Source organism: Heloderma suspectum, chromosome 2 (assembly GCF_057233095.1).
Source record: "Heloderma suspectum isolate Gila_16-S chromosome 2, 16-S_ref, whole genome shotgun sequence".
NCBI lineage: Eukaryota > Metazoa > Chordata > Lepidosauria > Squamata > Helodermatidae > Heloderma > Heloderma suspectum.
Window position 1 is genome coordinate 159,662,242 of NC_139459.1, and position 25,726 is coordinate 159,687,967.

Below are 25,726 nucleotides of genomic sequence, written 5' to 3' on the forward strand. Positions count from 1 at the left end.
GCTGTTCAGTCGTTCAGTCGTGTCCGACACTTTGTGACCCCATGGACCATAGCACGCCAGGCCTTCCTGTCCTGCGCTCTCTCCCAGAGTGTGCTCAAGTTCATATTCATTGCATCGGTGATGCTATCTAGCCATCTCATCCTCTGCCATCCCCTTCTCCTTTTGCCTTCAATCTTTCCCAGCATCACAGTCTTTTCCAGTGACTTTTCTCTTCGCATTAGGTGGCCAAAATATTTGAGCTTCGGCATCAGTATCTGTCCTTCCAATAAGCACTCGGACTTGATTTCCTTTAGGATTGACTGATTTGACCTCCTTGCAGTCCAGGGGACTCGTAAGAGTCTTCTCCAGCACCACAGTTCGAAAGCATCAATTCTTCAGCGCTCAGCCTTCCTTATAGTCCAGCTCTCACAGCCATACATTGCTACTGGGAAAACCATAGCTTTGATTATACGAACCTTTGTCAGCAAGGTAATGTCTCTGCTTCTTACTATGCTGTCTAGGTTTGCCATAGCTTTCCTCCCAAGGAGCAAGCGTCTTTTAATTTCATGGCTACAGTCACCGTCTGCGGTGATCTTGGAGCCCAAGAAAATAAAATCTGTCACTGCTTCCATTTCTTTCCCTTCTATATGCCAGGAAGTGATGGGGCCAGATGCCATGATCTTAGTTTTTTAATGTTGAGTTTCAAACCAGCTTTTGCACTCTCCACTTTCACCCTCAACAAGAGGCTCTTTAGAGCCGCTTCGCTTTCTGCCATTATGGTGGTATCGTCTGCGTATCTGAGGTTGTTGATAATTCTCCCGGAAATCTTAATTCCGACCTGTGATTCAGTCAACCTGGCGTTTCTCATGATGTATTCTGCATATAAATTAAATAAGCAGGGCGACAATATACAGCCTTGTCGTACTCCTTTCCCAATTCTGAACCAATCGGTTGTTCCATGTCTGGTTCTTACTGTTGCTTCTTGACCCTCATACAGGTTTCTCAGGAGACAGGTAAGGTGGTCTGGTACCCCCATCTCTTTAAGAATTTGCCACAGTTTGTTGTGATCCACACAATCAAAGGCTTTAGCATAGTCAATGAAGCAGAAATAGACATTTTTCTGGAATTCTCTTGCTTTCTCCATGATCCAGCGAATGTTGGTGATTTGATCTCTAGTTCCTCTGCCTCTTCGAAACCCAGCTTGTACTTCCGGTAGTTCTCGGTTCGCATACTGCTGAAGCCTAGCTTGTAGGATTTTGAGCATCACCTTGCTGGCACGTGAAATGAGCGCAATTGTACGGTAGTTTGAACACTCATTGGCATTGCCCTTCTTTGGAATTGGAATGTAAACTGACCTTTTCCAGTCTTGTGGCCATTGTTGAGTGTTCCAAATTTGTTGGCAGTGCAGCACTGTAACAGCATCACCTTTTAGGATCTTAAATAGCTCAGCTGGAATACTATAATCTCCGCTAGCTTTGTTGTTAGTAATGCTTCCTAACACCCACTTGACTTCACTCTCTAGGATGTCCGGCTCAAGTTCAGTGACCGCACTATCATGGCTATCAGGGACATTAAGATCTTTCCTGTATAGTTCTTCTGTGTATTCTTGCCACCTCTTCTTAATCTCATCTGCTTCTGTTAGGTCCCTGCCTTCTTTGTCCTTTATCATGCCCGTCTTTGCACAAAACGTTCCCTTGAGATCTCCGATGTTCTTGAAGAGATCTCTAGTCTTTCCCATTCTATTGTTTTCTTCGATTTCTTTGCATTGTTCATTTAAGAAGGCCTTCTTGTCTCTCCTTGCTATTCTCTGGAAATCTGCATTCAGTTGGGTATATCTTCCCCTTTCTCCCTTGCTTTTCGCTTCCCTTCTTTCCTCAGCTACTTGTAAAGCCTCATCAGACAGCCACTTGGCTTTCTTGCATTTCTATTTCTTTGGGATTTATTGAGTTGCTGCCTCCTGAACAATGTTACGGACCTCCGTCCATCGTTCCTCAGGCACTCTGTCTATCAGGTCTAATCCCTTAAATCTATTCCCCACCTCCACTGTATATTCATAAGGGATATGATTTAGGTCATACCTGAATGGTTTAGTGGTTTTCCCTACTTCCTTCAATTCTACGCTCAGTTCAGTTCTACGTTCAGTTCAGTTCTATGTTCTGAAGGATATACATACATGCAAATTTAGAATTACTAGTATTTATTTACATTTCACCAAGGTTAGCAGGAGGTAGGAAGGTGCTACTGCACTCATGTCCTGCTTGTGGGTTTCCTATGGGCATCTGGTTGGCCACTGTGTGAACAGAATGCTGGACTAGATGGACCTTGGTCTGATGAAGCACAGCTCTTCCTATGTGCATAAATATAGAGTGCCTCTGAGCATGTGCAGAATGTTTTTCTTTCACCACTGAGCACTTAGATTCTCCCCCTACCAGTTCTATCCCACTCCATGCAACCATCCCTCCTCAGCCTACCATCCTCCAGCAACTCTTCATGAAAACAGATGTCTTGTTTTGTGCAACTCCTCTCTACCTCCTCCTTGTTATGCACAAGCTCTCATTGTAGCATCCTCTCCATAACTTCATTTGTGCCAAAACTTCACCAGGATTCTAGTTTTCAAAACTAGGGCTAAGTTATGGAGAAACTCTGAGCATGTACTAAGCACCTTTCTCATTAAACATAATGGGGCTTCTGAGTGGTCATGCATAGGATTGCATAAATTAGCAATATTTATCTCCCCTCCACTTAAAAAACAACCGCCAAACTCCTATTTTTTTAATTAAAGCTTTCTGTTCAGAGGAACACAGGAAGCTGCCTTGTACTGAGTCAGACCCGGGGCCCATCTAGCGCAGAATTGTTGACCCTGACTGGCAGCAATGGCTCTCCAGTGTTTCAGGCAGGATTCTATTATAGCCCTACCTGGAGATGCTGGGGATTGAACCTGGGACCTTCTGCCACTGAGCTACAGCCCTTCCTATTGCTGGATAATGGCAACTGACAAACAAAACAGCCCCAGATTTGTTTCTCTGTGACCATGTGAACCCACTCTTCTCAAAGACTTGAGTGAGGAGGAGAAAAGCTTGTCTGTTCATATAAAGTCAAATACAGTTCAGAACTTCTCTTGCCAGCCAAAGAGAATTCTCTTTAAGAATCCCTAAGATATGCTCTGGGTGGAATAAAGAAGAGAAAGTAAGAAAGAACAGGATAGGGGAGGGAAGGGAAGAAGAAAAGAATGGTGATTGGAAACATGCACGGGGGTGGGTGGGTTGGGGAATTCCCTAAGCCAAGTGGCTCCTTTCAGAGAGGTTCAGAGGAATTCCTTCAGAGGAATTTAGGAGGCTGTGCAGGGTTTGCAAGGATTGCACGTACTTAAATGAACTTTAAGAGGTGAGGTGGCTGAGGGCTTTTTCTAGCTTTTTTAAAACTGTGTTTGTTGTTTATTCGGTCAGTTGCCTCCGACTCTTCGTGACCTCATGGACCAGCCCACACCAGAGCTTCCTGTCGGCCGTTGCCACCCCCATCTCCCCCAAGTCGAGTCCGTCACCTCCAGAATATCATCCATCCATCTTGCCCTTGGTCGGCCCTTCCTCCTTTTGCCCTCCAATTTCCCTAGCATCAGCATCTTCTCCAGGGTATCCTGTCTTCTCATTATATGGCCAAAGTACTTAATTTTTCCCTTTAATATCATTCCCTCAAGTGAGCAGTCTGGCTTGATTTCCTGGAGTATGGACTGGTTTGATCTTCTAGCAGTCCAAGGCACTCTCAGAATTTTCCTCCAGCACCACAGTTCAAAAGCATCTATCTTCCTTCGCTCAGCCTTCCTTATGGTCCAGCTCTCGCAGCCATAGGTTACTACGGGGAATACCATTGCTTTAACTATGCAGACCTTTGTTGTCAGTGTGATGTCTCTGCTCTTCACTATTTTATCAAGATTTGTCATTGCTGTCCTCCCAAGAAGTAAACGTCTTCTGATTTCCTGGCTGCAGTCAGCGTCTGCAGTAATCTTTGCACCTAGAAAGACAAAGTCTGTCACTGCCTCCACGTTTTCTCCCTCTATTTGCCAGTTATCAATCAAGCTGGTTGCCATCATCTTGGTTTTTTTGAGGTTTAACTGCAACCCAGCTTTTGCACTTTCTTCTTTCACCTTTGTCATGAGGTTCCTCAGCTCCTCCTCGCTTTCAGCCATCAAAGTGGTATCATCTGCATATCTGAGATTGTTAATGTTTCTTCCAGTGATTTTAACTCCAGCCTTGGCTTCATCAAGCCCAGCACGTCGCATGATGTGTTCTGCGTATAGGTTGAATAGGTAGGGTGAGAGTATACAACCCTGCCGTACTCCTTTTCCAATCTTAAACCAGTCCGTTGTTCCGTGGTCTGTTCTTACCGTTGCTACTTGGTCATTATACAGATTCCTCAGGAGGCAGACAAGATGACTTGGTATCCCTATACCACCAAGAACTCGCCACAATTTGTTATGATCCACACAGTCAAAGGCTTTAGAATAGTCAATAAAACAGAAATAGAAGTTTTTCTGAAACTCCCTGGCTTTCTCCATTATCCAGCGGATATTGGCAATTTGGTCTCTAGTTCCTCTGCCTTTTCTAAACCCAGCTTGTACATCTGGCAATTCTCGTTCCATGAATTGCTGGAGTCTAGCTTGCAAGATCTTGAGCATTACCTTACTGGCATGTGAAATAAGTGCCACTGTTGGATAGTTTGAACATTCTTTGGTGCTTCCCTTTTTTGGTATGGGGATATAGGTTGATTTTTTCCAATCTGTTGGCCATTCTTGTGTTTTCCAAATTTGCTGGCATATGGCATGCATCACCTTGACAGCATCATCTTGCAAGATTTTAAACAGTTCAGCTGGGATACCATCATCTCCTGCTGCCTTGTTATTAGCAATGCTTCTTAAGGCCCATTCAACCTCACTCTTCAGGATGTCTGGACTAGCTCACTGACCACACCGTCAAATCTATCCGCGATATTATTATCCTTCCTATACAGATCTTCTGTATATTCTTACCACCTTTTCTTGATCTCTTCTGCTTCTGTTACATCCTTGCAATCTTTGTTTTTGATCATACCCATTTTTGCCTGGAATTTACCTCCGATGTTTCTAATTTTCTGGAAGAGGCCTCTTGTCCTTCCTATTCTATTATCTTCTTCCGCTTCCGTGCATTGCTTGTTTAAAAATAATTCCTTATCTCTTCTGGCTAACCTCTGGAATTTTGCATTTAATTGGGCATATCTCCCCCTATCACTGTTGCCTTTTGCTTTCCTTCTTTCTTGGGCTGCTTCCAGTGTCTCAGCAGACAGCCATCTTACCTTCTTGGGTTTTTTTTTGGGGGGGGACATTTTTTGTTGCCGCCTCCTGAACAATGTTGCGAACTTCTGTCCATAGTTCTTCCTGGACCCTATCTACTAAATCTAGTCCCTTAAATCTATTCTTCACCTCCACTGCATATTCATTAGGAATATTAGTGAGCTGATCTAACTGATCTGTGGGTCTTCCCTATTCTCTTTAGTCTGATTCTAAATTGTGCAATAAGAAGTTCATGATCTGAACTACAATCAGCTCCAGGTCTTGTTTTTACCAACTGCATAGAAGTCCGCCACCTTTGGCTACAAAGGATGTAGTCAATCTGATTTTGGTGTCGACCGTCTGGTGAAGTCCATATATAAAGTCGTCTCTTAGGTTGTTGGAAGAGAGTGTTTGTTATGCACAATGAGTTGTCTTGGCAAAATTCTATCAGCCTATGTCCTGCTTCATTTTGTTCTCCCAGACCATGCTTGCCTGTAATTCCAGGTGTCGTTTGACTACCCACCTTAGCATTCCAGTCTCCTGTAATGAAAATAACATATTTTTTGGCGTACTATCCAGTAGGTGCTGCAGATCCTCATAGAACTGATCTACTTCTGCTTCTTCACCATCTATGGTTGGGGCGTATATTTGGATCACTGTGATGTTAAATGGCTTACCCTGAATTCGAATTGAGATCATTCTGTCATTTTTTGAATTGTATCCAAGCACTGCTTTAGCCACTTTATTATTAATTATGAAGGCTACTCCATTTCTTCTGTGGTCCTCTTGTCCACAGTAGTAGATCTGGTGGTCATTTGATGCGAAGTGGCCCATTCCAGTCCATTTCAGTTCACTGACACCCAAAATGTCTACATTTAATCTTGACATCTCCCCAGTAACCACATCCAATTTGCCCTGGCTCATAGATCTTACATTCCAGGTTCCTATGGTGTGTTGATCTTTAGAACAAATCGTCGTCGTTCACCACCAGCACCATCGGCTGCTAGCCATCCTTTCGGCTTTGAGCTAGCTGCATCATCACATCTGGGGCTAGTTGAACTTATCCTCTGTTCCTCCCCAGTAGCATTTTGACCATCTTCTGACCTGGGAGTCCCATCTTCCGATGGTATACCGACATATCTCTGGTTGTACTGATCCATTTAGTTTTCACGGCAAGAATACTGGGGTGCGTTGCCGTTTCCTTCCCCAGGGATTGTATTTAGACTGACCTCTCTGCCATGACCTTCCGATCTTGGGTGTCCCTTCACGGTTTAGCTCATGATGTCATTGAGGTGCTTAAGCTCCAGCACCATGACAAGGTAACGATCTCCTTTTTAAAAGCCCCAGCAGTTTCTCAATCATGACGCCACATAGTCCTAACCCTCCCTTTGGGATTATTTGAGTCCTACAGCTATTTAGGAGAAATTAAAGTGGAGAGGGAGAAAGATGTTTGTGGAGGCTGATTGGATCCTTTGCTGTATTGAAGCTACTAAACTTCTGCAGAAGCGAAAGGTTGCACTTCGGGGCTGTAAAATCAGATGCTGTGTGAAATACCAGTATTTCACATGGAGCTCTTTCTTCCCTTCCTTCTCCCTCTTCCAAATTTCATTGCAGGCAAGCTCCCAACAGTGGGCATGTAAGAGCAGAAAAGTAGGGGGGAGAGGTTTTTTGCACCTCAAAAAAATCCTACACCAGAGATTAGGGATAGTAACCTCCTGATGATCACCTTCTAAACACCTTCTGATTAGGATCTCTAATCCCCTGGGTGATTTGACAGTTTTTACTTTTTGTTTTAGACCTTGAGAAAAGGAAACTTTATGCATGGCTAGCGCAAAAGCCACTGGACCTGTCTGAAATTTGGTAGGTTCAGTCAGCTCTATAGCGCCTGCTAGGTTCCCAAATTCCATGAATTTATGTAGAAGCACAAAAAAATTACATATCTTTACTTTGACTGATTTTCTTGGAAAAAGCAAATTTTACCTGTGGCTAGTACAAAAGCCACTACACCTGTCTGAACTTTGGCAGGCTCAGTCATCTCTATAAGGGCTGCCAGGCCCCCAAATTCCATGCATTTATGTGGAAGGACAATTTATATATATATATAAAGCTCTTTGCTTTGACACATTTTCTTGAAAAAAGCACTTTACCTGTGACTAGCACAAAAGTCACTGGGCATAACTGCCTGAAATTTGGCAGGTTCCATCAGCTCCATGGGGGCTGCCAGATTTCCAAATTCCGTACACTAATGTGGAAGAACAAAGAAATTATAGCTCTTTGCTTTGACACATTTTCTTGAAAAAAGCAAATTTTACCTGTGGCTAGCACAAAAGTCACTAGGCCTACCTGTCTGAAATTTGGCAGGCTCAGTGAGCCCTAGGGGGGCTTCCAGGTCCCCAAATTCCATGCAGGTATATGGGAGCACAAACAAATTATAGCTCTTTGCTTTGACAGATTTTCTTGAAAATAGCAAATTTTACCTGTGTCTAGCACAAAAGCCACTGGACCTAACTGCCTGAAATTTGGCTTATTCAATCAGCTCCATGGAGGCTACCAAGCCTCTAAATTGCATGTATTTATCCTACAAACTAAAAAGGTTATGGCCATTTTTGTTTTCCAATGCAAGTCAATGGGAAAATGTTTTTAAAAATGGCATTAGGACAGCTCCAAAGATCTGGGGCCTGTGCTCAGATGGGCCCTCTCCTAACAATGCCCCTGACATATATAATATACCTATTGTCTCAACAGGACTTTCATTAATGCTGACAAATAATAATTGAGAGCATATATAGCAATTGCACTAATGGTGGAATTACACATTTAACCAGCAAACATGTATTTCCCAAATATGAATAGGTATGCGTGCTAACCATTCCCACCCCACAAAATTGCCCCTTGTAAATGCCCCTTCACCAGCCATTTCTCTTCACTGCCAGGGAGCTGTTGGTTAGCTCTTAGAGAATTGAGCAAGCATCAGTTCTCTACTGCAAATGCCCCACCCACGGGAACTCCACGTTCACTCTGAAATTAGTAGTTCTGTCATAAGTGTGTGGCAGCCACTCTTACAGGACTGCATTTAAAATGCAGCTGGTTTGCCCCTCTACCACAGGAGTAATCCGCTGAGGGCTTCATGTTGGCAGTGTGCAGGGCCAAAGCCAGCAGTGCACAGTGCCAGAACAAAAAGTGGGTGGGTCACCCCATCTCTCTTTCTGCACCCCCTTTCCTGTCTCTCACTGTTCCTTCCCATGCATGCAGACAGCTTTTTAAAATTAGGCTGAAGGTCATATGAAGTTAGGCCTAGGTTGCCCACCCCTGCTCTACCACAATATGGGATGTAACACAGGTGCCTGAAGCCAGCCCTTACACTCTATTATTGAACTCATTTACTCTAGTTTTAAATTGAAATAATCATACGATCCTGCCCAGCAATGTTGCGGTTCTTGGAAAAATTATCTGCAAAACTGCCATTTTGCCGTCTTACATTGGCTCTTTACTTGGCATATAACGTGGGGATCAGAGCCTTGCTTGTGTCCTGCTCTCCTGTGTCAAGCCCACCACAGCAGCTGCCCTGGAGATACAAGTACAGATGCATCTCAAGATATTCTCATATGGCTTTCAACAGCCATGGTTACGTCCTTCAGATAAACTGAATTTCTCCTTTTAATCAGAGTGGAACACCCTCCAGTTCTTACACCCTCATGGCAGAGGTGAGATTTGAACCAGGGACTTCCTATATGTAACTCAGATATCAATTCCCAGCTTGATAAAACAAATTGACCACTGTTCACACCAGTTTTTTAATTTAGTTTTGCTTTATACATTTGCTGTAGTAACATTGCCCTTCTACAGCTTCTCAGCTAAAGGCATACAACACTCTGAAGAAAAGCACTTTCCACCCCTTCCATGTTACAGTAAAATTAAATAGTGTAACACTACTATGCAAATATCCTTATTCAGATTCTGCAGACAGAACATTACAAACGGTCCCACGTAGCAATTTCACGTTACTCTCAAATAGTGGAAAGTATAGAATATTCCACCTTGCAACAGAGATGTCAGTAAGAGGTGGGGGAGAGAGGCAAAAGGTATATTATGAACTTTCTTGTGTCCCTATGAATTTCTGGGGGCATTTCACATAAAATAGCTGTATGACAGCAGGGATGTCTCCACCAGCGATTCACTCTGAGCTGGCTGTGTGTTGAGGTCGTTAGGGATACATGACATTGTGGCCATCCAGCAGCTACCCTGGAGGGAGGTTATCATGGAAAAACCGTATTTCCTGAGACTGCCTATAGTCTGATTCTTTTCCTCAAGTCGAGTTCTCCCTGGTATAGCTGCTGTGTGTCCCAGCCCCCGCATCTAGCTCGGGTATGCTAGCCTTGCCCAGGGGTGTGCCTTTCACCATGACCTCAGTCAAGGGGTGTTTCCTGTGTTCCCCATCCCTGCACAAACCAATTACTCAGAAGTAACTCCCATTGTGTTCAATGAGGCTTGTCCCCTGATTACCCACACCAGAATTTACAGAGATCCCCCTCAATTGAAATGGCACAGTTTAAAGCACATTCCCTAAATGTTCTGAAGCGCGATTTTGAGGCTCTGATTCTCTGTTATTCAGTTTGCCTTAGGAAGTAACTTCTTCACAGCTTCATTATAGATATCCTGTGCAGTATCAGTTTGGTTAGAAAGGGGGCTGGTTTCCCATCCCTGTGTTCTCCCCTGCCCCTTTCCCAGCACAAGCATATGTGTGTCTACTCAGAAGTAACACCCATTGTGTTCAATGAGGCTTGGGGCTCATTGGGAGGCATGTCTTACAAATGCGCACAAAGGGAAGTAACTACTTTGCACCTTCCTTAAGGAGCTGGGGTGGGGGAGCCTCTCTTATTGGTTGAGCAGCCCCTGCCACTCAGATGACATTCATTCCAACCCCGCCTCTCCAGAGCTCTGCGGGACCAAAAGCAGCTTCTACAAAAATGCGAGTGAGCCATTTCTCCCTTCTCCTTCCATTATCTTGGAGACAGGGCCATACATACATACATACGTATGTATGTATCTCGGAGGGGAAATGGTGGAATCTTGAGTTATACATGTTCTGCATTAAAGTGTACTGATGCGTTATGCTTTTGTATTAAGCAGTACATCTTTGCTGTACAAAATACATTAAAAATAACTGGACACAATGAAGCGAAGACATCTGACAGGGCTGTAACATCTACATTACAGGTAATAATTTCCTTGTCACAGAACCCTAGGAACTTTGATTCTGAAAGGGAGGCTTGGCATATCCTAACAGAATGTTCAGCACCTTGAAATGACAGTTCTATGGATTGCTTGAGGAAAGTCAGGATAATGAACTAATGTAGCATACTAATTTGGTATTTTACAGTAGGTATTAACATACTTGTTTGCATACTGGAAAGAATGCCAATAAGCAGACCAATGAAGAGACTGGGAAGCAAAGTAGGAACTGATGCTGCAAGAGTTTCTGGTAGAAGCTGTGTCTACTTGATGAATTAAAATAGCCATATGAAAACACTTATGATTATATTTTAGGGTGTTATTAATTGTGCACAGTTATCTTCATCATTTCCCTAAAGTATTTAAAAACTGGTGCACACCAACCAATTCCTAGCTCTACTTTCAAAAGCAGTTTTAGTCCTTCATTCCCCCACCACCCGCCTAGCTAATTCAGGATCTTGCTAGCAGCAATTTACAACATATCTGGGGAAAGATATTGATTTACACGGACAGTTCTAGCTTCCCCAGCCCTCTGGGATGATGCCACTTCAAACAGAACTGCTTTCAAGCTTGTCATTCCTTGCAGGGATGGGAATAAATATCTCCTCTCAAAGAAATCACTCCTTGTTATGGCAGCAGGCAGATGGATAGATAGCATAAAACCGGGTAGGCAATGTTGCAGATGACCTTGTTTTTATTGAGAGGTTTTGGATATGGGAAGATAGGAAAAGGCACAGAGCAAATCCAACACACATTACACGAAGTGTGCAAATCAAAGGCAGTTTACAGCTCTTAAATTGGCAATATCTTACCCAATGCAGGCAAATGCCTGAAATGCTCAGGCTGCAAACCTAAGCACATTTATTTGGAAGCTAGGTCCTACACAAGTAAAATGATCCTAAACATGTTTACTTAGATGTGTAAGATGATCAACATACAGTGTTCAGTAAAGTTCCCAGTAGGGTCAGTGTTTCCCCTAGGTAGATTTCTGTTTTGATTCTACTGTATAATGTTCTTCTCTAGAAGTGAAGCCAGAAGATGCGTATAAGTCTTTTCATGTTGGAGAGATACTATTTTTCACAGAGCAGAAGCTGGTTTGAAAGCAAGATTGCTGCTACCTTCACACCACTTCCACCTCTAGGAAACAAATTTTTCAGGGTATGTCAAAAAATGGTCTAACAGAAGTGAATAGTGGAACACAGAGTGTCTACAGCCCACAGGAAACAAAGCCTCTCTCAAACCACTTTCAGTTGCCTACTAGTGTCAACAATTATACACTTAGATCCAAACTAACAACAGATTTAATCAGGCCAATGTAGGGATGAGGGAGAGGAACAGAACAAAGCATATCTGACCCAACAGCACAATCATCTCTGGCACAAACACCTTAAAACCAGCATGTAAATCCAGCACATAGAAAGAAGTGAAAGCTTCCCATTATAGAACAGGATGGTGCTCATGAGTACATTTGATAGCAAGAGGCCCTTTCACATGTGTGTTAGAAGTGTATATTCCCATGTATGTTCCCTGAATCCTGCATTAATAAATTGACAAAAGCACTCTCAGCTTAAGGTGTCTGCAGAGAAGAACTGGTTTCTTTTTTTTTAATTTGAGGATCGTGAAATGGCTCTGAGCCAATTCAATGCAAGCCATGGGACATCATCACTTGCTGATCTCTATTCATTTGATATTATTTGGAGGAGGGAATCCTGCACTCAGAAATACTGGACTTCTGTGATTCAAAATGCCAAACTGGAAGATTATATAGTTATACATACAGAGACAGAGAAGAATTTCAAGTTTTATGTCCAACTTTGCCACAAGCTAAGGAAGAATAGATGGGCTAATGAAAAGCGGCATTGAAAGGAAATAGTTCTGCAAAGGCAAGATGGCAGAACTGATGAATAAGTGATGTAGTTTCATCCCTAGAAAAATGAATTCCCATTCAGGAAAAAAAGGAAGGAAGGGGATGGTGAGAGAGAGAAGGAAGGGTGGCAGAGAGAAAGGGTTGGCCCTGCTCAGTTTTGGTTCTTGCTGTGCACAGCACTGGCTTCAGCCCCACCAACTGCTGACATGTGGTCAACAGACTATCCCCTATGGAATGCAGCCCTTAACAGAAAGACAAGGTTCCCCACTTCTGCTGTATGGCTTTTAAGCACACTCTGAGTGTTTTAAGAACACTCAGCAAACCTTTAGAATTTTATCCGCAAGAATGAAAGGTATACATTTAAGAACAATAAAGCCTGGGATACTCAAGGTTCTGCACAAGCTGCTGGATTTAGAGGCCATATTCTGCAACCTGGACACATAAATGCCTGCACTCCCTTTATATTACACAAATGTGAGGAGGCTGAGGGAAGGAAGACCCAGAGAGAGACTGACTGGATGCAGTGGAAGGTGCAGTCAGGAGGACGTAAGGACTATAGTGGCTAGGTGTGCACCCTCATTCTTTCAGCTCCCTATTCAAAGCCCTTAATTTTGTGCCCTTGGAATACTCTGATTAGGAACTCTCTTTAAGAGCTTCTGAGGGTGGTTTCAAACTTATACCATGACGGCCATTTAAGCTCAGCTAAAGTACAGTAACAGCCAGTAATCTGTACCTGTGACCACTTAGCTAGGCAAACACTATCACACACCAGCAAAAGATTTTAAATCTGTGAAGTGGGGAACATAGTAATGATCCCCCAATCGTGGGGCCAAAACCAAAATCAAATTTATATATATGTTCATTTGAAGCAGCCAGAAGTTCCTAAATGAACTTGCCGTTTAGCTTGTACCAGACATACACAACTAAATACACATTTATCAGATTAAAGCACACATTCCAGGCATTGGTTCTAACCCATTTAATCTTCACCTGCAACTTGCAATTCAAAGGCCAGCTATCTGGCTCCAGATTTCACTACTATTTAAGCTGTATGTACATTAATTTTTCATTATTTATGAAAAATGGTACATCATCTTCTAAATCTTTGCACTCATCTCTTTGGCTATGTACTGTCTCTAACGTAACAAGTAATTTCAGAGACAATAAAGTGATTATGAGAAAAATCAATTATCCCATTTCTCCTAAAGGTGCCCTGATGAGGACACCTTCATAAGCACAATACTAGATAGTGGGACAGCTGTCATCAGAACTTCTTTACAACAAACACCATTTGGTGGGTCTCTATATCAGTTTTGTGTGCCCATCCCAACCAATGCAATTTTCATATATATAAAAATGCACACACTGGCAACACTTTACCTATATTAGAGCTTATGAAATCCTAAACACTGTTCAACACCTTAATTACAGTTTCATTCTTGAAGCAACAGAAACTATTACAATCAAGAGTAAAATCAAAGTTCATTTTCTTACATTACATCTGACGAGTTGGAATAGTTATCTAAAAATTGTTAGATTAGGAAAAGGCACAGGTAAATAGGCTTAGGGCATAGTCTATCCTGGAGTAGAGGCAAGGAGATGAAAGAGAAGGAGCTCCTAAGAAGTCCTTTTACTTCATTACTCTGAAATGATGGCTTTCACAAAGAGGAAGTGCTCTTCCCCAGAAAGGCAGTTGAGCACATACCTGTATTCTGCAGAAATTTGCTCCTACTAGAAATATCTTAGTTTTCTGGGCTTCTCCCTTAGTGCAACCAAAATCTATACACAGAGGCTTGCCTCTCCCCTTTTACTGAGACATTTCATCCTGGTCTTCCAGGCAGGGCATTCCACTTTTAATATGCCAACTCACAACTGATCCCACCCACATTTAGTGTATCTGCTGTCAGAAACAGTGATGTCTATGAAGCAATTATTTAAACAAGTATTCTGTAGCAACACAGACAGTTTCTTCAAGTAATAAATGAAGCAAGGAGGGCTACTCCAGTAATCATGATTTACCAATTTTAAAAGGTTTTATGCATTTTAACATGTTTTAGGGTCCCAAGGGCTTCTTCCAGTTTATTCTACCAGGTGTGGGAAGTTCACAAGATTACTTGTGTGAGAACCCCAAGCAGAAAACCCCATTAGCATCTGGACTAGTATTTTTCCTTCACTTTAGTTTCAAAGAAATAGCCTTACAGCACAATCCTATACATGTTTACTCAGATATGTCCCACTGATTTCAGTGGGATTCTCTTCCTAGTATATTTGCAAACCAGGCAAATTTTCTGCCCATGAAATTCGTGTAACCTCAGCCCACCCCTCATAACTGCATGTCTTAGCAAGAGTAAATACTGGGGTTTTTTCCGCATCAGTCAGGAAAATGTCATTTTCCTGTAACCAAAATGGGAGCTGGGGGAAACATGTATGGATCCCCTGCAACAACTTAAGTTAATAGATGAAACAACCTATCATCTGGAAAGTCCCTGTCTAGGAACACCTTCAGACACAAAACATAGTAGAAAAAAAAGTCCTCAGTCTAGATTAAAAAAAAAAAAAAAAAGGTTCTGGGAAGATTGGTATATAGACTCTAGCAATAAAGCTCCACTTTAACCCAGACATTATTTAGCCTTGTAGAAACTTGGCAGTACACATAGCATCCATGGATCCTACTTCTGTTTTAGCTTTAATAGTCTTGTACAAGTCATGGACCAGCTATTGGCAGTCAGAAGAGACTTCCTAGACCATGTCTACCAACCACCTGCCTCAAGGTAGGATACGAGGCACATCAATAAGCCAGATGATATTTCCCAGCAGGATAGCTAGCTGTTACACAGATTTTGTATCCATTAAATGTAGAGCTTAATTTAAAAACAGAAGTTATAACAGAAGACTTCAATAATTTGACAGGCAACAACTACACCCAGGTGTGTATGGTATATAACTAGATGTAATCTTGACCCTGGTAAAAGAACCCGTTAAACATCACCACCTTGAGAACAGTAGGAGGCCTATTAATTGACAGACTGTGCATCACCACTGTTCCATGCACTGCCATCACAGATGTGCTTGTGGAGCTGAAAAAGTTTTCAGGAGCTCCCATCTCTGGTCTCAACTCCCTTCTCTCTCCAACTTATAATACAAAGTGAGTGTGTTGGAGTGTGCACATTTAAGTAGCATACAGGGGACTGTACCACACGGATTACTGTGCTACTAAAAATCCTCCATTCTAAAGGGGAAGAAGACATACCTGATGCTACTTGCAGCCATACAGTTTTGGAAAAACAAAACATTTTGTGTAAACATGAGACTGACAGTCCTTCAACAGCAAAGTAGCAAGTGAACACAGGTAGCTTGAACCCAACTTAACAACATTTGTTATACTTCCATGCAAATTAACCAGTAAGACACTACTGCATCTACCTTTTTTGTAAGGCAAAGGTAACCCAAAGCAGAACAGGTTATCCCATCTTGATGAAGCTACTACCCAAGGTATGTGTGATAATATGACACAGAAAATACAGAGTAGTACTATCCAACAGTGGGAACAGAGTAGGTTAATAGAAATCATGGCTCTTGTTTTAAGGTAGTACTTCTGGTAAGAATTAAAATGAATTTTTAAAAATGGACTTATGAATCCACTACTCTTATGATTCAGCTGTCTTTTAAGTCAATCGGTCTGTCTTATGGGTCTCTACTCTCTGCAGTGTTACTGCATCCTATAGAATCATGCTTTCTCCACTGGTTCTGCACAACCCCAAGATTAAAATTCCACACAACGCAGAACCAGCAGGAACTGCATTCACAGCACAAATGTCACACCTTGCAGTATTTCACAACATTTGTTCCTATCAAATTGTTAATAATGCCTATCCACAAGCTCCGCCAGGATAAAATAAAATCTAAGTTGAACCAATAGGCCACTCCAAATTTACCAATAAAAACCACATTTGAAGGAAAAACTGTGGCTTGCAAGTTCCTTATTTTCCCCAGAATCAGGAACAGTCTTCATCTGCCAGAGCAGTCACAAATGCCATCCCACTGCAACAGTTCTGAATCATGTCCTACTTTTCTAAAAAAGCAGGCATATTAGTGTGTTTCTACAGTCCATTGGTTGTTCCTGGCTTTAAAAAAAAAATTGAACAGTTTAAAGTTGACTGGATAATTCAAAGAGGACGTTATATTTAACTGAAGTGTTTCATCCATCATTTGATCATTTGAGTCTCTTCATCAGCATCATAGAATTCTTCATCATCACTTCCACTCTCAGCTGAACTATCTTGGTCAGACTAAAAGAAAAATGAGATTCTGATGAGAGAGATATCCCTCAGCAAGTTTTGGATACAATTTTTACAATAATTTATCTCAGCATTACAGAACTTTTCACCAAGTAGAAGACAAAGGTGGCCTTTGGCAGGCATCTTCCAGCCTTAGCCCTCCACCAGCAATATGGCAATAATAACAAGATCTAGATTACAAGGCTGTAGTAAGGATTCCTGAAATAATGTATGTGGACTGCTTTTAAAATTCTGTAAAGAGCTGCAAAAATGTCACTACTATTATGAGAAATAAAACAATCTGGCCAAGCTACAGTAAGCTTACATTTGTGATGTGATTGTATTTGGGACATACATTTGCAGCATGTTTGGAGTTAACCCTCCTGACACGACCCTGTAAGTTCAAGGATAAGAAGCCACTGCCCTTTACAGTTCATAAAACAGAGCAGGCAAGTGTCTGGATTTCACATTAGTCAATTCCTGCCCCCATTCCCACCCGCAGCCTCTTTTCTGCCCTCTTCGTAATCACTATATACACTTCAGCCTAGGAAGGTAGGCACTCAACCTATTCAGTGCCAGTGGCTTCCCTCTCCCTACCAACATCTCTATGGCTATTATCTCCAATGAGGTGGCAGCTAACCCTGCTGCCGCTCACCATCAGTGACATGGGAAACTGGGCTCACTCTCCTTGTTCCTGGTTGGTGGGAAGGCAGAAGGGGAGGGGCAGTGTATGCAATGTCTGCTATTGGAAGGGGGCCTGTCCAGAATCAGACTGGGAGGCTTCACTGAGACACAAAAGAGCAGCCAGCCTGATGCAACAGTGTTTCTACGTGACGGTGGCTGCCTTTAGCAGATTGCATCTTCTGTTGCTGAGGGTCCCCTGGTATTTTCCCTCAACCCAAGATTATTTTTCGGGGGGGGGGGCACAAAAGTGAAGGGAGCATGTTTCTAAAGAAAAAAGGAAGCATGCCCCCGTGTAAAGCTGAAAGCCTGAGAGAAACCCTGCCAATCTGCTCGGGAGGTAGTCATGTTGATCTAGGAGCCAATAACTCCTACTGCACTGAAATTTCATCAGACAGGCTTGATGAATAGCCTATGAATCCTATCTATCAATAGGATTGATGGGAGGGAGTTGCTGGATGTCAAGGAGGTTTTCCTGCCACTGACTGGGAAAGCTGAGGTGTGTGTGTTAAGGTCAGACTACCTAAAGATTTAGGAGATAACTTTGCCTAGGCATCATTTTGACAAACACTTCCTCAGAGTACTTGCAAAACCATGACAAGATCTTTAAATCTCCTTGGGGGCCATCATCAGATGCTGGCACCATACAACCCTACTGGAGACAGGACTTCCTATTCAACTCATAGGTGTTATCACAAGAGGGGGTTAGAAAATGCACATACCTGTGAGCCTTCTAATGTCTGCAGTGCCATGGCTTCATCCCCCAACCTCCGATACGAGCAAACCTGCAGGTCAGATATTGTCTCCAGCAATGGGCTGTTCAAGGTTTCTGGCAATAATAGACTCAGAATGCCAGATAACAAACTTGCCACTCCAAACACAATATATGGTAAATACCATTGCAAAGATTTCTGTAAAAATTAAGAACAGATGTAGCAAACAAATCTTCAACCTTGGTTGCAATGTTTTTGCACATGCAACTCTTTTCCAGATGTTCTACACTGACAAAACACATATTGGCTCAGTTACAGACTGGGGATGTCATGAAACCGCCACACAAAATAGTATAAAAATATATGTGATGCTTGCACTGATCCACTCAAGCTGTATCTTCAACATGTGAATTGTTCTAAACTTACGCATGAGCAGATAAAAAATATGAGTACTGCAAGCACACATTTGCAAAAACAGAATTAAGTTGCCAGGAAAGAGGGACAATATGGAAGGGAGAGGAGAGGAGATTGGGAAAGGCTAGGCTGAGACATCTATCTTTTGTCCGAGCCAAGATGGGGAAGAACAGAGCAGCTCACAGAGCTACAAATGCTATGACTGCATTATGGCATCCCTTCTGACTTTCATCTTCCCAAGCAGCATCACAAAACTAGCATTTGCTATGGGGCAGAGGATGAGATGGCTAGATAGCATCACGGATGCAATGAATATGAACTTGAGCACGCTCCGGGAGAGAGCGCAGGACAGGAAGGCCTGGCGTGCTATGGTCCATGGGGTCACGAAGAGTCGGACACGACTGAACGACTGAACAACATGGACTAACATTCTCCTCAGAACTAGTAAAGAAGTCTGGTTTGAGTTGCTCCACTCTCAAGGTGTGCTACCTTTTGGGTAAGTGTGCTACAAGTCCAGTCTGAAGTCTGAGACAGTGCCACTCTAGTACATGTGGAACCCCACAGTATAACATGGATTATGCTATCACAAGATTAGATCTAATGGGCTTCAAGAAGTACTCTGAAGAGACGGTCATGTTTATACTGAGGTCCCACATGGCTGCCCACTTAAGCAATCTTAAATGCACTTCTGGGTGACTCAGAGCGACGGCATCCCAGCTCCACACAGCGTGTGCACCAACAATCACTTGCTCAGATCCTCACTAATTTCAGCTGACACAACTCCAGGTTCTGATGGTACACCAGACAATGAAACCCCTGTCAGGATCCTCTGGGAGGTACATGGTTCTTCCATCAGACTGAAGTCCAAAGGAAGCTCATCATGATCACTTCTGCCCTACTGCTTACAGTAGGAGTGCTCCAACCACAAGGACAGATTGCAGGCCTGGGGCCATGCATCTGTTCCTTCTACTTCTTACAGAACATGCTCAATGAATCACTGAATCTTGTAGCTACATTTGGAAAAAACAGGTGTGTCTTCACAGGTCTGCACCTGCAAGTGATTCAATGAAACAACTTATCACAGAGAGCCCTCTTTGCTGGGTCCAGTTCTTTGTTAGCTTAGTCAGTCTGCTGCTGTATTTAGCAGGCCCTGGACATGTTCTGTCAACACAGACAGCAGGTGTACCTCTGCTCACTCAGCTGAGCTGCCTCCAAATCTCAAGACTTGTTCCCTGTGCAGTCTGATCACACACAGAAAGCCCCTTCCTGGCTTCAGGATTTGTGCAGGCTGCTGCTGGATGTGCAGCTTCAGCAAACCGCCATTGTAGCAGCACTTGCAATAAGTGTGAAATATGCAGAAAAGGGAACAGTTGACCCAAGTAGTTTTGGTGCCTGAATCAAACAATCCAAATGGTACCCCCCCCCCCAGTTGTTGTTTTTTAAAACCATCCCAAATCTACTTCCTGCTGTTGTTGCATCATTCCAGCTCATGGAAAGGCCAACAATGGAAAAGGGCAACAACAATCTACAGGACACACAGCTCCCACAACACCAGCTTCCTTTCTACTTCCCAGCCCTGGTGCATGCTCTCCCACCCCCTGAAGCAGAACACACACGCTGCTATCGACCCACCCTACCCCGCTGCATTGTGCCCGCTGCACCTCCCACCCCAGCCTCTTTATTGCTGCATGAGTCAGAGGGCCAGCAGGTTTCTGTAAAGCCACAGCAGCCAGAGGAAGCAGCCAGTGGGGCTCTTCAGAGAGCCAGCCAGGCCAAAATGTCTTGCTCCGAGGTGGTCCTTCCTGAGAGCCAGGTATGGGAGGCGATCTCCTGGGACAACCGTCCCATGATTCCTGGCTCTTAGGAAAGACCCCCTCAGAGCCAGTAAGAATTTCAGCCTGTCTGTCTGAAGAGCCAGCCAAGGAAGAGCTGGCCACTTCCTCGGCCAATGTGGCTCTCCAGAGAGCCTGCCTGCCTTCTGGCTAGTGCTGCGAGCCACCTGTTCTCTGTTTGCCTCTCCAGAAAGCCTGCCTGCCCTCTGGCTCATGCTGAGAAGATTCTCATCATGACCCAGAGGCAGGTGGTTGAGAGCAGCTGCCCGTCCTCTGTTTCACTTATTTTTTGAAAAAGAGGGCAGGCAGCTGCTCCAGAGAGCCCTGCCAGCAGCTCTCTCACTTTGCCACAGTGGGAGAGTGGGACCAGTGGGGCTCTTCAGAGCAACTGCAAGCATCACATAGTGAATGGCTGCTCCAGACAGCCCCGCAAGCCTCACTGCAACAAATGCTACAGTGGGAGAGCAGCAGACAAGGAGCAACCACCGGAGGAGGCAGTGTTCTCTTCTGGCAGAGGTGGGGGGAAGCAGTGCAGTCCACCGCTCCTCCCGCTCTACCTCCTGAGGCGGGGTAGAGATGTAAAATCACCAGAAATTTTGAAGCCATGGGGGAAAAAAATTCTGGGGTTTTGTTGTTGTTGTTGTGTTTTTTCGGGGGGCAGAAATTCTGGGAAAAATAGAAAAATAATCAGTATTTATTTTTTTAGTGCGCTTTACAGCTCTAAAGGCACTTTGTTTCCTTAGGACAGTCTTCCCCAACCTGGTGCCCTCTAGATATTTTGGAATTCAGCTCCTATCAGCCTTAGGCAGCATGGCCAATGGTCAGGCATGCTGGGCAATGTAGTCCAAAACAACTGGAAGGCACCAGGTTGGGAACGGCCAACTTAGGAACATAGAGACTTTATGATCCTAAAGTTGTATTATGTATAACTTGGTTTGCTCATAAAATTATCATTATATTTTAAAAGCTTTTAAAAATAAACTCAGTAAATCTGTAACTATTGTCTGAATAAACTATACTTCTAAATGTAATGCACTAAACATGATAATTTTATGAGTAAACCAAGTTATTCATAACAAATTTTAGGTTCCTATTTTATCTCTGCTCCAGCAAAGGAGATCGTTACCTTGTCATGGTGCTGGAGCTTGAACACCTCAATGACGCCATGAGCTAAACTGTGAAGGGAACCCAAGATGGGAAGGTCATGGCAGAGAGGTCAGACTAAATACGATCCCTGGGGAAGGAAACGGCAACCCACCTCAGTATTCTTGCCGTGAAAACTAAATGGATCAGTACAACCAGAGATATGTTGGTATACCATCAGAAGATGGGACTCCCAGGTCAGAAGATGGTCAAAATGCTACTGGGGAGGAACAGAGGATAAGTTCAACTAGCTCCAGATGTGATGACGCAGCTAGCTCAAAACTGAAAGGACAGCTAGTGGCCAATGGTGCTGGTGGTGAATGACGAATCCGATGTTCTAAAGATCAACACACCATAGGAACCTGGAATGTAAGATCTATGAGCCAGGGCAAATTGGATGTGGTTATTGGGGAGATGTCAAGATTAAATATAGACATTTTGGGTGTCGGTGAACTGAAATGGACTGGAATGGGCCACTTCACATCAGATGACCACCAGATCTATTACTGTGGACAAGAGAACCACAGAAGAAATGGAGTAGCCTTCATAATTAATAATAAAGCGGCTAAAGCAGTGCTTGGATACAATCCAAAAAACGATAGAATGGTCTTAAATAAAGCCAGACTGCTCACTTGAGGGAATGATATTAAAGGCAACACTGAAATACTTTGGCCACATAATGGACAGGATACCCTGGAGAAGATGCTGATGCTAGGGAAAGTGGAAGGCAAAAGGAAGAGGGGCTGACCAAGGGCAATATGGATGGATGATATTCTGGAGGTGACGGACTCGACCCTGGGGGAGCTGGGGGTGGCAACAGCTGACAGGAAGCTCTGGCGTGGGCTGGTCCATGAAGTCATGAAGAATCGGAAGCGACTGAATGAATAAACAACAACAATTTTATCTCTGACCAGAGGAAACTTCAGCAAGTCGTCCCTGAAACATCTGAATCTTCCTAGAAGCCTGAAGAAGCAGGAAGAACTGGAGGCAGAGGAAGACTGGTGTAAAGCATCTGTTACTGTTTGTAAGGAAGTTTAGGGAAATTCCTGCTTGTGGGGTGGAGCTTAGGGAAATCTGAACGAAAATCTATTGAGATTTTATTTAGCTGGGAAAGTCTCAGTTTAGAAATAGTAAAAAACCATATTTAATTTAAGGAGGTTTAAGCAATCTCAACCTATTATTTGAAGAATGAAATTTTATTCAGTTTTGTAAATAATTTCTTTTAACAAACATCTTTTTTGTTCATTTTGGAAGGCTGTCTCTAGCGGTGGCATCAATCCCATGCCTACGCCATGGGAACCAGGCTACTGAGTTTCTTTTAGGTAGAGGGGGTTTATTCTAGTGGTACCAATTAAAAGGTTTTATAGGTGAGGCAGCATTCCCTAGTGGTTAAGTCAAATTGAAAACTTTATTAAAAACTGTGGAGGTTTGTTCTATATATCCAGGCCTCAAAGTTAATTTTTTAAAAAGAAATATAGGTGGGATAACCCACATGCTGTTCCGTCACATCTGGTGGCAGTGGTGAGATAACCTACAGTGTTTTTTCACATGTAGGGTTTAGCTTAGAACTACATTAATTGACTGCTACAGCATCTAACCAGAACAAGCCCAGAAACATAGGACTCAGTAGAACAAAACCCAAACCATCAAGAATGCACATTTTCTTCCATATTATGATATGGTGACTCTACCCACATGTTGGGAAACTGAGCATGGCTTGGAGCATCCCTAAATGTCTATCAGTAAAAGATACATTAGGTCAATAATTTTAATAACGAATGGAAGAAATAACTATGCTGGGAATCTTACAGAGAGAATTAAAAATTTTTTTTCCTCATTTCTTCATTATTTCCAGACATTCTCAGCATTCATTATTTCCAGACATTCATTATTTCCAGACATTCTTTATTTGTATAAAAGACTTTTTAATCAGTAGTTTTTAGAAATCATCTGGCGGGGAGTAAAGACTGGGTAACAATATATAAACACCTTGTCTTAAATTATAAAAGAAAGCAGTTCATAATCCAAACCTGTTCAATTTTTCCATTTTTTTGAAAAAAGACAAAAACGGACCTTGGAAAAAAATGAGGGAAATTTTCCCCCTAATTTTTCCATTTTTTTCCTGGGCCTTCACAGTGGGGGATTCACCCCACCTCATGGGAGGGCTGGCTCTGCCACTTCATGTTCCTTTCAGGGATGATCCACCTTTGCTCTGTAACCATCCTGTGAATATACAGCAGGAACTCTGGGGCAGCTATTCAACAGAGGCATTGGACTGCCTGATGTACCTATCTGCCTGATTGTTGAAGGGTAAAAAGGAAGGGATGCAATTGGTGAAGGAAGCCTCTATGACTGGTGCCAACCTGCCAAGAGATCCTGCTTGCTAGGAGGCAGGAGCTAAACTGAGCAGACATTTCACTTCCATCTGGCTGGTCCTGCCTCCTACGGGCAGAAGTATGCAATGAACACTGTCTTCTGCTGTGAGCACAGTTGCAATTTCTCTCCCCCATGTTCCTTCCCCGTCTCCCTCCTAGGTGCCATGCAACATTTAAACTCACTCAGCTGAGATAAAATGCTCACCAAGGATTTACTCATGATGAATGCAGACAGTAAGATCAGATCCTAGTAGGAGGGGCTAATTGCTCAAAGCAGCTGATGCTGTTTGTTGGACATGCATATTCTGTGGGCATGTAATAAACCATGGCCTGGACTGTGTGTGGCAGGTAAAAAGATGGCCCTGCCTTTTGGGTAGAGCAGCTTTGCAGATATCATGGGAGTACAGCTACCATAATCCCTGAACACAGGCCGCACTGGCTGAGGCTGATGGGAATTGTAGTCCAAAACATCTGAAGGAGACCGGGTAGGGGAAGACAAGGGTAAAGGGTTGACCACAATGACCTTTTGGTCTCTTCCAACTGCATAATTCTACAGAAGTGAGCAGGAAGGTGTCCAAGGAAGGCAGTAGAAGAGCCCAAGCAGTAGCCATATTATGGAACGTCCACAGCTCAGTCAGATAACACAAGCTTTGCGTATAGAAGACTCCAGGTTCGATCCCCAGCATCTCCAGTTAGAAAGTTCTTAGGTGGAAGAGCCAGGAAAGACCTTTGAGGAGAGCTGCTGCCAGGCAGAGAATACTTGGCTACATGAACCAGTGGCCTGAATCATTACAAGGCAGCTTCATATGTACATTTATTTTAAGCGATCATACCAGCCCCAGATGGTCAGTCCACTGAATGACCAATTTATCTGCATGCTTAGGCAGCTCATATGTTCTCTCTCCTTATGCTCTCTCACACACACCTATTCTCAAACATACTCACTGTAGCCTTATCATGGGCTGGAGGAGCCTAGGCCTCTTCCAAGCTGCATCAGCTGGCAAAAGTCCAATGTATGCATACCACCTCTTCTACCTGAAGCATGCCTATATTGGACAAAGTCAGGTATACAGAGTCTGCTGTGGCAAACTTCAGAGCAAGCTCTCACACCTGGCCAATCCCACCCACAACCCACACTCTTTACTCCATTAAGAAAAATAACTGTATCTAAGAAAAGTGCTAAAAAAGACATTAGCAGCACTTTTTCTTTTATAAAGTAACAGTATTATGCTAATCCATGACACAATGTACAGTATTCACTTTATCTTGAAGTATTGTGGGGTAGAAAAGAAAAATTGAGACAAACCAGAGATGGAACAAAAGGAGCCATGATCCCGCCAACTCGGGAGAACATAGAGCAGGTTCCCATTCCAACATTCCTGTGAAAAAATAAAACACAGCAGTTGAATTTTATCTGAAGAAATTTTCCTTAACTCATTTGGGCTTAGAGCTTCCAGGTTCTATGTATACCTAAATACAGGAAAGTTTATGCACACCTCATTTTAATTGCCTTCCATCATGAAGGGATGTTCTAAAAAAAATCCCATTTCAGCTGTGATTGTGTTCTTGTCTGTTGGAACAGGTTGAAATAGCGGAAATGCAGGTTGCTTACTTGCAACTGTAGTTCTTCTTTGTGGTCATCTGTGCATTCACGCATATGGGCTCTGCGCCTGCGCTGAGCCTCATTTGGGAAAACTTCTAAAGCTGAGGAATGTTTTGGCAGGAATCCCCCTACGCACACACTGCGCATGTCCCAGCAGGTTCCTGCCTATTCCCTCAGTTTCTTGAGACCACCTAGTGTGGCCTCGAATCTGAGGGAAAAAATCACACCTTGGTACCAACATTAAATTCGGCACTGACAGCAAAGTGGGGATGGTGGGTAGGCTGTGTGAATTCACAGATGACCACGAA

The 25,726-nt window shown here is 43.2% G+C and overlaps 1 protein-coding gene across 12 annotated transcripts in view; it reads right to left on the reverse strand.

Moving 5' to 3' along the window:
- Window positions 1-6,060: 6,060 nt before the first annotated feature.
- Window positions 6,061-25,726, reverse strand: part of SLC22A15 (solute carrier family 22 member 15) — a 71,392-nt gene continuing 51,726 nt past the window's right edge. For 2 of the 12 annotated variants that reach the window (XM_084835411.1, XM_084835408.1), the window contains 4 exons: window positions 25,122-25,194; window positions 21,556-21,657; window positions 18,061-18,249; window positions 6,061-16,669 (listed from right to left, as the gene is read on the reverse strand). In XM_084835411.1, coding sequence (XP_084691537.1) covers window positions 16,586-16,669; window positions 18,061-18,249; window positions 21,556-21,657; window positions 25,122-25,194 — 448 coding nt within the window. In that variant the 3' untranslated portion in view covers window positions 6,061-16,585. The other 10 variants (XR_014787930.1, XM_084835407.1, XM_084835412.1 and 7 more) reach the window with 10 other exon arrangements.